The following is a 12,395-nucleotide window of genomic DNA, read 5'->3' as shown; positions in this document are numbered from 1 at the left end:
CCATAAGAAGTCCCAACTTGGGGGATGATGAGCCCTCGATTCAAGGCCTGGCTGGAAAGCAGTGTAAACACTTTACAGAGCTTGTGTTCAGTGATTAGCACATTTGAATCTCAGTCTCCCTTGAGAGTTGAATCTCAAGTTCCCAGGAGACAGACTTGTGTACCTGGACTGAGAAAAGGGGCCAATGGCAGTGCCATATTGGACAGCAATGCCGGAGACCCAAGGGGAGAGAGAGGAGCTCAAGCAGGAGAATGAGGAGGGCATCTGGAGAAGCAGGAACAGAATTAGCCTAATGTTTTAAGGAGAGAGTGGTTCGCTGGTGTCAAATCCTACAGAGGTCAAGTAAGATAAGGACAGAAACAAAGACATTGGAGGGTATTGATGACTTTGGGGGCAGCAAAATCGTCACTGGATTGGGTGTTGGGGGAGAAAGCCAGATGGAGGGTGGTGGCAGCTGAGGAGGCAGAGACAATGTCTCTGACCGTAATCACCCTGTTTTCCTATGATGTGTCCCTATTTCTGCAGGGAGCCCTGGACCAGCCATCTGGAGTCTGGGTTCCAGTCCTGGCCTTGCTCCTGGCTGCACTGATGATGCTAGATCTGCAAAGTCTCTTCCATTTTCTCTGCTCTGCTGTTCTAGGGAGGCTGGGAGTGAATGGCATTGTGCAGACAGACAACTCGTGGAATGGTGGAGAGCAAGGATAAATATTTGTTGTCCACAGGAAGCCGTGAGCTGTCACTTCAGGTGGAAGGCCATCTGGGATGAGGGGTCTAGCTACCGGCACTAACAGGGCAGGTGCTGGGATGGGGAAAGGGCTCTGCTCCAACAAGCCCCATTGTGATTTCAGCAGGTGACAGGTGGCAGGTGCTACCCATCCTGAGAGGCATCAGGTGCTCGAGAAGATGCGATCTTCAAGATGACCTGCATTGTAGGAGCTGAGGCTTATTAGGAGTGTCTAAGTTAACTCACAGGTTGGACAAGTCAGGAAAGAGGCTCTGAGAACTAAGTAGGAGATCAAGGTTAAGGGTTTGAGTTCCTTGGAGGGAGAAGGTGTGGGATCAGATGGGGCAGTGAGAGGCAGCAATAAGGAAGAGGGCAGTAAGAAGGCCAGACTTGCTCTGCCCATCCAGACCTCTGAAAGTGGTCTAACTGGGCTAGTCCCTTTTGGGGAGCCCAATGTACTACCATCTCTGCTTACAGAACAGATGGGTGAAGGGCTGGGCTAGAAGCAGGATATTACATGCCCCATATTACATTTTGATTGTCCATGATTTCCTGAGACCTGGTCAGTTCTAGCAAATGAAACCCACTGTGACCTTGAAACCTGACTAAGCCGATGAGCATCCAAAAGATCCCTGGTCAGAGCAGATGCAGAAGGAGACGGAACTCTGAACAACAAGCTGTTGAGAAGAAACTTCAGATAAAGTCAGAGGCTAAAAATATTTACAAGAGTAAAATCACGTTCTAACCTTTTCAAAGCCAACTGCCTTATGTATATTTAAATAAATATTTAAATTAATGTATGTAAATCTAGAAGTTCTAGATATAGACATTTCTCTTTCAATTATTCTCTATCCTTTTGTAAATAAAGGTGTGTTAGCCTCATAACTTTGGAAGATATCTGTCTTAAGACAATGGAAGTACTGTTGCATCTGTGGTAATAGCATATTAAAGGATTGATCATTTTAGTGGATGACTCACTTTCTCCCAAGGTCTTCCCAACAGTGTGGCTCCTTATTGCTCTGAAAACTCCTGTTTCTCTTTTAATGGTCCCCTCAAATTTGCTTCCTCTACCAGCCTTGTTCTTTGCTTTTCCATCACTACCAGAATAAATCATATCCCTCTCAGGGTGCCTGAGTGGCTCAGTTGGTCTAGTGTCTGACTCTTGATTTTGGCTCGGGTCATGATCCCAGGCTCATGGGATTGAGTCCCACTTCAGACTCTGTGCTGAGCATGGAGCCTGCTTAAGACTCTCTCTTGGGGTGCCTGGGTGGCTCAGTCAGTAAAGTGTCTGACACTTGGTTTCAGCTCAGGTCACGATATCATAGTATGTGGGTTCGAGCCCCACTCTCAGTGTGGAACCTGCTTGGGATTCTCTCTTTCCCTCTTTCTCTGCCCCTACCCCACTTGGTCTTTCTATCTCTTTCTCAAAATAAATAAATAAACTTTAAGAAAAGCTCTTTCTCCCTCTCCTTCTGCCACTCTCTCCCAGCTCACACGTGCTCTCTCTCTAAAATAAAATAAGATAAAATAAAATAAATCCTATTTCTCTGCTGTGTCTCTGTGTGTCCCCATATTCTGTCCTGTGTTAGGGAAAATTGCATGTTGTCCTCCCTGTGAGGCCAGAAGTCCCTTGAGGTAAGGGATTTTGTTGTGTTCCCCAGTGTTAAGCCTCCTTGAACATACCAAATGCGCAGGACATATTTAATCAGCAAATGAATGATTGTAAGAATGAAGGTTGGGTTGTCTAGACATTTGCTCTTCCAATGATGAGCTCACATGGGTAAGCACACAAGGCCCCAGGCAGCGATGCTCTGGGGAGGATCTCATTATTAAAATCCACTTTAAATTTCGGTCTCTTTTTTAATAGACTTACTGCACGATTTACCAGGCCAAATTGAATGAAGTTAGGATGCATGCAGTTAGAGAGGCATTTCCCTTACATTGTCAGGAAAGGAGGATCCTGGGTTTCAGAAGCCCATAAGGGGGAGGTCTTCTTTTGGTCTCAGTGAAGGATGCTTCTAGAAGCTTTGGCTTTGCTTATCTGGAGCTCTGGACCTCGTTGGAATAAGTTGGTGGCAAGTTCACCGGTTCTGGGACAACCACTGGGTTTGTCATATAGACATTTGGGAGGACCACGCCCACCTGGAAAACAAAGGCACACGGGGCGGGGGGGGGGGGGGCACTGGGAGGAGGGCAAGAAGGACCAGGCAGCCACGGAGGCCTTTGGGCACTGGGAAACTTCTCTGCTCCTGGGCAGGAAGGGAAAGCATGGCCACTCTGTCATCTCCACCCTCTTCAGGGCAGCTTCCCACCCACCCACGAGCCTCTGACTCACGTTGTGCTGACAGCAGACCACTTGGCAGCCCAGGTGGGAAGATGCACATGCCACACAGAACTCTAGGAGACAGAAGATAAGCAGCACACCCGAAATCGCCACTCCGGGGGTCTGGAACCAGAGCCAGGGGCGGTCAGGAGTGCTGGCCTGGGTGTTCCAAGTGTGGTTCTGCCATGGGCTGTCTCTGTGGCTTTGAGGAAGCCCCCTAACCTCGTCTCAGCCTTGTGGGGACAATGGGACTCACTGGGCTTGTGTGACAGTCAAGGTGTGTGTACCAGAACTGGTACTTTGACACTTGCTACAGTGCTCCTCTAGAGGGAAGGATGGTCATCCTTTAGGAAAACACCTCAGTCATGTGAGTGGGAGAGGATGGGCCACTGCGCAGATGGAGAGACAGCACCTACACGGACTCATCTGCAGCTGCACTCACCCACCCATCCTGCAGCCACAGGCCTGTAGCCACGAGTCCCATTTGGCTGTTGAGCACTTGGGATGTGGCTGGTCCCAAAGTGACGTGTGGTCTAAGTGCAGAATACACACTGGGTTTCAAAGACCGAGTAGCCAAAGTGCAAAATAGCAAATTAATGTATTTTTTTGGGTATGGATTACATGTTGAAATGACATTTTGGATATATTGGGTTAAAGAAAATATAAAGATTATATATTATAATATATATATAATATATATAAAAATAAAATATTAAGATATTTTCACTTGTTTCTTTTTCTTCTTTTTTTTAAGGTGGCAACTAGAAAATTTAAAATCACATACACAGCTCACATTATATTTCTACTGGGCAGCCCTCGTCCATAGCACAGGTTGGTAAATTATGGTCCGTGGGCCAACTCCTGGCTGCTGCCTACTTTTGTAAATAAAGTTTTATCAGAACACAGTCATGTTCATTGTGCAGGGTTGAGTAGCTGCAACAGAAACCAAATGGCTGGGTGCCTGGGTGGCTCAGTTCGTTTAGCATCTGACTCTTGATTTAGGCTCAGGTCATGATTTCATGGTGTTAAGATCTAGCCCCACATTGGGCTCTGTGACACCTTGGGATTCTCTCTCTTTCTCTCTCTCTCTCTCTCAATAAACAAACATGAAAAAAAAAGAGAGAGAGAGAGAGACCAGATGGCTTGCAAAGCCTTAAGTATTTATTCTCTGGCCTTTTACAGAAAACCTTCGCTGACCCCTTGTCCACAGTCATAGGCAGCAAGATGAGAACGCGATCAATGGTGTAGGTAGAGGCACATGTGTCTTACTGTTGCATTTACTTCTCCCAATAATGTCATAAGGTAGGTTACTATTTCTTAAAGGCAGAAACTAAGACTAAGGAAAGTCAAGTGCTTAAAGTAATACAGCAGTAAAGCTACATGTCGGGGACTTTAAACTCTGTTCTGATTCATGATAGTACTTCCTTCAGGCCTTCTAAAAATTTTCTAAATGTAGCCAAGTCAGAACCCGGGGGCAGGTGTTGGTTCAGAGGGGTACTCACCACACCCCAGGTGTCATAGTGGGGATAATAGTCAGGGCGGGCATCGATGGTGGAGAGGCTCATATCCATGATGAAGAGTGTGATTCCAACCACAGAGCAGATTGCGCTGACGATGTTCAAGCCCAAACTGCTATTCAGCTGAAGAAGATACAGAGGGTCAATGTGGGAGAGGAAAATCATTGTAGTTGAGATGAACAGAGCCTCAAGCTTTTTAATGTGAATCTCCGAAACCTTAGTTCTGTAGCTAGTAAAGAGATGCTCTGTGCTAGAAAGTGTGGGGGTAAATTAGCTTTGAAAAACAGCTGGGCTGAACGAAGTTAAGCTGGAGGGCTTCTCAGAGCCTTTAACAAGGATCATGGCTCTTGCAGAGAGGAGCCTACTAAATCGAAATTTCCCTGGGTTTACCTACCAATCTTCACAGAGCATCTCAAGGGACAAGCATCCCCAGGAATAATCTTTGGGAAACACTCAACTTGCTTATCCCATAGGGGATGGGTAGGAAGCTCTGTCATGGGATGTGACAGGAGCTGATGTTTGAGGATTCTGGGCTGCGTGCAGAAAGACATGCTCAGAATTTTGAGCTTCCCATTGGAGATTTTCATACAGATCACATGTGGCACAGGGACCTGGCCATCCTGAGGCCCCTCACCCTAGACAACCTGCCATGAGAGAAACAAGGTACTTTCTTGGTCCATTGCTAGGGGGCCTCAGAGCCTCATTCATGGAATTGGCAAGAGCTCCCTTGGCCGGATTCCTGAGGGAAGCAGGTGGCTGAGCCTCCTGTGGCTTCCCTGCAGAATTGGCCAGAGGCCTGCTCAGTGTGCCACGGCCACTGGCAGTGTCCGCTCTGTTGCAGGGGAGCCTGGCCTCCTAGGAGCTTTGAGCTTTCTCCTGCATGAGTCTGCCAGAGATGGACACTTTCTGTCTCCGCCTCCACACTCTGATGACTTCACTCAGGGCTGTGTTGCTCTTCTTTCCCCTGAATCCTCTGGACTCCTTCCTACCATGACTGCAGCCAGGTTCATGTGGTTCTGCGTGTGAGTATGAGTGAGCACGTGTGGCAGCACCTGTATCTGGTTAGAAGTAAGTGCAAGGAGGGGCATCTGGGTGGCTCAGGTGGTTTAGCGTCTTACGCTTGGTTTTGGCTCAGGTCATGATCTCACAGTTTGTGAGATCGAGCCCCGAGTTGGGCTTTGTGCTGACAGTGTGGAGCCTGCTTGGGATTCTCTCTCTCTCCCTCTCTCTCTGCTCCTCCTCCCCACTCTCGCTCTCTCTCAAAATATATAAATAAACTTAAAAAAAAAAAGCCTTATAAAAAGGAAGTAAGTGCAAGGATGAGGGAGGGATTGTGTGCTAACCTTTCCCCCCATGTGGGTCTCCCTCCCATAGGTCTCTGCTGGGAGAGCCTGGGTCAGGAGGTAACTTACCAGGTGAGAAGATTTTGGCTGATTTTCTGCTGATACTGAGAGGGATCCTGAAACGATGAACTGGCACAGAAGAGTGGGGGTTTAGAAAGAGGTCAGAGGCTAGGGCCCCATCTCCAGGTTTCCATGATTCTGGCCACATGTATTCTCTCATGCACACTAGGTTCCTCTGCTGGGATGTCCAACTCAATATGGGGGAAAAGAAGGAAGGAAGAAAGGAAGGAAAGAATAAGGGAGGGAATGAAGGAAAGAAAGAATGAGGGAGGGGAGGAAGGAAGAAAGAAAAGGAAGAAGGGGGGAGGGAAGGAAAGAAGGAAGGGAAGAAGGAAGGAGGGAAGGGAGGGAGCAAGGTAGGAAAAGAAAGAAAGGAAAGAAAGAAAGGAGAGAGAGAAAGAAAGAAAGACAGAAAGAAAGAAAAAAGAAAGAAAGAAGAAAAGAAAGGAGGGAAGAAGGGAGAGAGGAAGGGTCAAAGGAAGGAAGAGTGAGCTCTCTTGTACCATATGACAAGGCAGTGAAGTGAGATAAACAGATTTTACGACCGAGCTGACCTGGTTTTAAGTTCGAGCTTGAAACTCATGTGATCTGGGTAAGTGATTAATTTCTTGGAGTCTTTATTTCCTCATCTGAACAGTGAGAAAAACTACACGTCTTCCTAAAGGTTACTGACAGGAGCTGATCTATGCCTGGCATCGGTCATTTGGCATTATCTTGCACATAGAAGATCCTGTGTGTAGTAGATGTGCAATAAGTATTACGTCTTTCCTTGTCCTTTATTTTCCCACAGGCACATCTTGTTGGCTTGCCATCCTTACCTTGGGATTCATTAGGCTTGGGGGTTTTGAAAGGAAGAAGAAAGGGGTTACCAGCATCCCCATTGCTTTGAGATAGAAGCCCAGCCTTATCTGGGTGAGTACCTTTCAGTTATTCAGAAGGATGTTGCATCTCTATGATGCTCCACATCAAACATGAAGATAGGGAGGTAGATTGTGTGGATTTATTTCAACACTGGTATTCTGCATTCTAGTAGATGATGGGCGTACTTGCTGTCATGAGCCCAGTGTGATGGTAACCATTGTCTGAGAGGGAGGGCATCAGCTATGGTTTAACAAAAGCCTTGCTGAGTACTTACTATGTGAAGTGCTTTTCAAACCTTGCCTTATTTGACTGCACGATGGCCCATCCAGCACCATTTTTATTCTCAGTTTACAGGTGGGCAGGCTGAGGCTTGCAGATTTTAAATAACTCACCCAAGGCCATCCAGCAAATAACAGAGCTGGGAATCAAGTCCAGATAGTTGACGCCAGACTCCATGGTCTTAGCCCTTCCCCCACCACAGACCCTCCCACCACTCAGGGTAGATGTGTGTGCCTTGGGGTGGAAATGGTTTTACAATGAAAAGTTACTCTAGCTTCCTATGCCTATAGGTGGAAAAAGAAATTTCAGTCTTACGACCTTCTGTTTATAGAGACTTGATGGGGAGAGAAGAGAACAAGAGGCTGGCCTTCTGAGGTCTCTGCTGGTCCTTTTAAGGTGCCAAAGCAGATGGGCCTTTGTTCTGGAAGAGGACATTAATGATCTTTAGGAAATACATAGCCTTGGACAAGGCAACCAAGAACACAACTGCTTTGTGGGGGTGGGGTGAGGGGTGAGGGGCGTGGGGGGTGGGCGGGCTGTCAGGAGAGTTTAGCAACCTGGCAGAAGGGGAGATGCAGGGCAACCACAGGGCACTTAAGATTATTCAATAGCATCCGATGCTCAAGAGTCAGCCATTCTGTGGCTGTGATGTTAGCCTCTCCATTGCCCCAAACGCCATTAAAATTGTTTATACAGACACAGGGCTGGGGGGAGGGACAGGGGCTGAGTTCCAAGTCTGGGTCCATGCAAAGCAGAGAGAAGACCATGGCCTCAGGAAATGAGACCCAGATGGTAGCAAAATAGAGCAGGTATTCACGGAGAGGTGCTCCAGAGAACACAAGCCTTACCACGTTGCATGTGTTGTGGGGGTGAGGGTGGAGGATAACACTAGGCTATTGTATTTAAATCTCACGGGATAAGAAGGACTTTGGTTAATTATCTAAGGTTACTCAGGAGTTTTGCTATTTGTGAGAAAAGTTGCATTTGAATCATAGATAGGTGTGTGAGTCCAGAGCCGAGAGACTGTGTAATGGCAGAGAGAAAAAGGAGGCGGGAGGGAGGATGGGGAGGAGAAGGAAGGGGTGTATGTGTGTGTGTGTGTGTGTGTGTGTGTGTGTGTGTAGCTAAGAAGACACTAGAGAGAATGCAAAAGAATCAAAAAGGCAGGAAATTGGAGAAGATAAAGGACTTGTAGTTCTTAACCTTTTATGGAGTCGTAGATCACCCTGAGAATCTGATGAAAGCTATACAGTTTTCCAGAAAAAAATTACACACTATCATGTCAAATATCTTACCACAGTGGGAACACTGAATCCCATCCAAGCACCTAGGTTGAGTCCCCATTGCTTAATGACTGTTCTGTGTCTGGGCAGTCACTCTCAAACATGGGTGGAAATGTCTTTTCTCCTGGAGCTCAGGCTGTGGGCCTAAGTTGAACAACTCTCGAGGGCTATTACCAATATCTTTTTTTACACAAGGGCATTGTTGTGTGAATTGGAAAAAGGTGCCACCCCTCAGCTGATGAATGAGAAGAAAGTTGGCTGATCCATGGCGTGAGGAAATTAGAAAAGGTGCCCACTCTGGGTGAACAGCATCTTGTAGGGCTGTCACTTGGTGTTATGGCTGAATCGTGTCCCCTCAAAATTCATCTGTTGAAGTCCTAACCCCCAAGTACCACAGAATATGACTGTCTCTGGAGAGGGGGCCTTTAAAGAGGTGACTAAGTTTCAGTGAGATCATTAGGGTGGCCCTAATTCAATGTGAATGGTGTTCTTATGTGAGGAGGGGATTAGGGCACAGACACATCGAGGCCATGTGAAGACATGGGCAGAAGGTGGCCATCTGCAAGCCAAGGAGAGAGTCCTCAGAGCAAACAACCCTGCAGCCATCTTGATTGTGGCCTTCCAGCCTCCAGAACTGTGAAGTAATAAACTTCCTTTGTGGAAGCCGCCTGGTCTGTGCCCATTCGTCACAGCAACCCAAACAACCAGCATGCTTGAGTCGGATTCTTGCCCTGCGTGCTCCCTTGGCTGTAGGGTGGAAGCCACACAGCTTGACAAGGTGGCCCTGAGTGTGCTGGCACTTTCCGAAAACTCATTTGCTTACCTACGTTACTCATGTCACTTACCCAGATGCCCCCCCAGAAGGGAAAGCCTCCATAGAACGAGATTGCTGTAAAGCGCCCCGGAAGGACTGTGGCCATGATGGAGCCGAGGCCTATGTGGATCAGGCCAATCAGGATCTGGACGGCCTGTCAGGAGAGCCGCAAGCTGAAGCCTCGTTGCTGAGGCTGGACCCTGCCTTCCCTTTGCGCCTCCTTTTTACTGTAATACATCTTTTGTTTTCCTGGTCTAACAAGTAATATGAAAACTTTAGGAATGAAATGAAACCTTCCCCTTTACTCAGAGGAAACACCCCACTTACATTTTGGTATCTAGCCTCCTGTTATTCTTTTTAAATATATATTCTGATAACACAATATGACTCTGCACACTGAATATTTTATCAGGAACACACACATCCCCACGGCAGTAAATGTTCTTCAAACATAGTTTTTAAAAGGCCGCCTGATTCCATCACAGGATGTTTTGTGGAGTAGTTGGAACAGAGAACTTGACCGGGTAATAGTATTCCTGTCTCTTTTCTATTATAAATACCACTGTTATGAACATCCTTGTAGATAAATCTTTGTGTTCATCTCTTATTTCTTTAGGATGTTTTTTAGGGATTGAATTGTGGCTGCCTCCCCCCCTCCAAACTAATATATTGGAATTCTACCCCTCCATTACCTGAGAAGGTGACCTTATTTGGAAATAGGGTGGTTGTGGATGTATTTAGGTAATACTGGAGTGGGGTGGGCGCCTCATCCTACGTGATTGGGGTAGGATATGAAGAAGGACACAAGCGCACAGGAGAATTCCATGTGTGCCAAGATTGGCACTGTGCTGACCCAAGCCAAGGAGCTACCAGAAGCTGGGAAAGACCTTCCCCTGCCGCCCTCGCAGGGAGCATGGCCCTGGGGACAACCTGATGGTGAATTTTTGCCCTGCACAACCGTGAGAAAATTTCTGTTGTTCAAAGCCACCCAGTTTGTGTTACTCTGTTATGGGAGCCCTAGGAAACTAATATAGACATATTCCTGCACATGTGGTATATAGACATATACGTAGATATATTAGGTATGTATATGTCTCTGTGTATATACTACAAATATGGCGGCAAATACGAATGTATTATTTCCTTAAATTTGTACAAATGGTAACAGACTGTACACAGACTGTTTTTTCTTTCCGTCAGGGATATATCCTGGGCTAGGTCCATCTCATTACGCAAAGCGCTTCCTTGTTCTTTTTATAGCTGCAGTACATTCCATTTTTTGAATAATTGATTTAACCGGTGTTATGTTGGTGGATATTTTGGCTTGTTCCCATTCTGTTTTCCACACAAACTGTGCTGCAGTTACTCAGCCACATTGCATTTCTCATGTGCACGGGCTCATCCGCAGGAAAGTCTCAGAAATGGAATTATTGGTTATTTTGCAAATTTGCCAGGTACAATCGCCCTCCATACAGACTGCATCGACTGACCCTCCCATGAGGCTTTGAGCTCATGCTGCCTGGGGCCGGAATCCATGCTTGTCACCTTTCAACTGTGCAAGGAAATGCCTCTCCTGGTCCTGCCCAGGATGGCCTTGCAGGGGGAAAACCTTTGTGAAGTGTTATTTTGTTGGCTGTCTAACCTGACATTCCCCTCCCCCCCATCAATGGCCAAAGATTCCATTCAAGAACGCTGGGTTTAGGCTCCACCTAGTGGCTTGACACACCCACTTTCTTCCAGAGGCCACAAGGATCAACAGGGACCCTGGCAACAAGACCAACTTTCCAGTTTACTGCTTTTTTTGTCACGTTGCTTCCTCTTTCTTAAAATGCCTAAGGCAGAAATTACAAGGCCGCATACTGAGACCCCAGGGATGTTGCACAACTGAGATTTCTAGTAGATCTGGGTCTGGCAAGGCTGGCTCAGCTTATCCCGCCTCCTGGATTTGAAGTTTCTGGATTTCCAAGCCTTCCCCTTTGTCTGACTCCAGCCAGTGACCCCTGGCCTGCAGAGTGGAAGCTCACTTACCCCTAAGGCTTTGCCCTCTTTCAAGGTTCTCCGGGCAGGATGCTCAATCACAGATGACTTCAGACCAGGTGGGCTCACAGGAATGAGGTGGACTTGGGGCTGGTTGCTGGGATACAGGGGCACCTGACACATACCTCCCTGGATCTCAGAGTACCTGTCGTGGGGTGCCGCCACAAACATGGAATTGGCCACGGGTCCTGCTGAAGCCATCGGGTTCCTGCTGCTAAAGAATAAACGTGATGGGGCGCCTGGGTGGCTCAGTGGGTTAAGCTGAGTTCACTGACTCTAACCAGAAGTGGGTTAACTGACTTCAGCTTAGATCATGATCATGATCTTATGGTATGTGAGTTTGAGCCCTGCATCTAGCACCACATCCGGATTCTCTCTCTCTCCCTCTCTCTCAGCCCCTTCCCCATTTGTGCATGCGTGCTCTCTCTCTCTCTCAAAATAGCAAACTTAAAAAAAAGACATGTGATAGACTCATCTTTAAACATTTTTTAAAAACGTATTTATGTATTTTTGAGAGAGAAAGAGAGACAGAGTGCAAGTGGGGGAGGGGCAGGGAGAGAGGGAGAACAGAATCCGAAGCAGCCTCGAGGCTCTGAGAAGTCAGCACAGAGCCTGATGCAGTGCACGGATCTCGAACTTCCAAACCATGAGATCATGACCTGAGTCAAAGTTGGACGCTTACCTCACTGAGCCACCCCAGAACCCCTAGATTCTTCTTTCACATAAGCACTAATGTTTACATTGAAAAAGGACTTTTGCCTCCAGTAGCTCATTTGAGCATCTTAACCATTTATGAATGTATTAATCCTATATTAAAGATAATATCATGTACCAGTTATGGGGCACTTATATAAATGGCCAGGCAGTCAGTGCTTTCCAAACGCATTAACCTTAATCCTCACACCAGGCCAGCTTTATAGGTGAGAAAACTAAGGCTCAAAGAAGCTAAATGCTGCCAGAAGGCGAGAGCTGTGTCTTTCTCATTTTTGAATCACTTAGAGAGCTTTGCATAGAGTAATACCATCTGAGTACGAAACTTTAGAGGTGGAAAGTCTCTTGGAGAACACTGAGTCCAATTCTCTCAATTTCTAGAAAAGGATACTGAGGCTGGGAGAGTGGACATGAATTCCCCAAGGTCACAGTCACATAAATGT

At 46.9% G+C, this 12,395-nt stretch overlaps 1 protein-coding gene across 1 annotated transcript; it reads right to left on the bottom strand.

Moving 5' to 3' along the window:
• Positions 1 to 2,761: 2,761 nt before the first annotated feature.
• On the bottom strand, positions 2,762 to 11,442 carry LOC120246168 (membrane-spanning 4-domains subfamily A member 8-like). The gene is made up of 6 exons (XM_039253537.1): positions 11,233 to 11,442; positions 9,236 to 9,358; positions 5,977 to 6,036; positions 4,550 to 4,687; positions 3,060 to 3,170; positions 2,762 to 2,866 (listed from the first exon to the last, which is right to left on the bottom strand). Exons 1-6 carry the CDS (start codon positions 11,440 to 11,442, stop codon positions 2,762 to 2,764), a joined length of 747 nt encoding a protein of 248 aa, XP_039109468.1.
• Between the last annotated feature and the right edge of the window lie 953 nt (positions 11,443 to 12,395).

The sequence above is a fragment of the Hyaena hyaena genome, unplaced genomic scaffold (genome assembly GCF_003009895.1).
Source record: "Hyaena hyaena isolate Hyena2069 unplaced genomic scaffold, ASM300989v1 scaffold_456, whole genome shotgun sequence".
Taxonomy (NCBI): Eukaryota; Metazoa; Chordata; class Mammalia; order Carnivora; family Hyaenidae; genus Hyaena; species Hyaena hyaena.
This window is presented reverse-complemented; position numbering and strand designations above follow the sequence as displayed.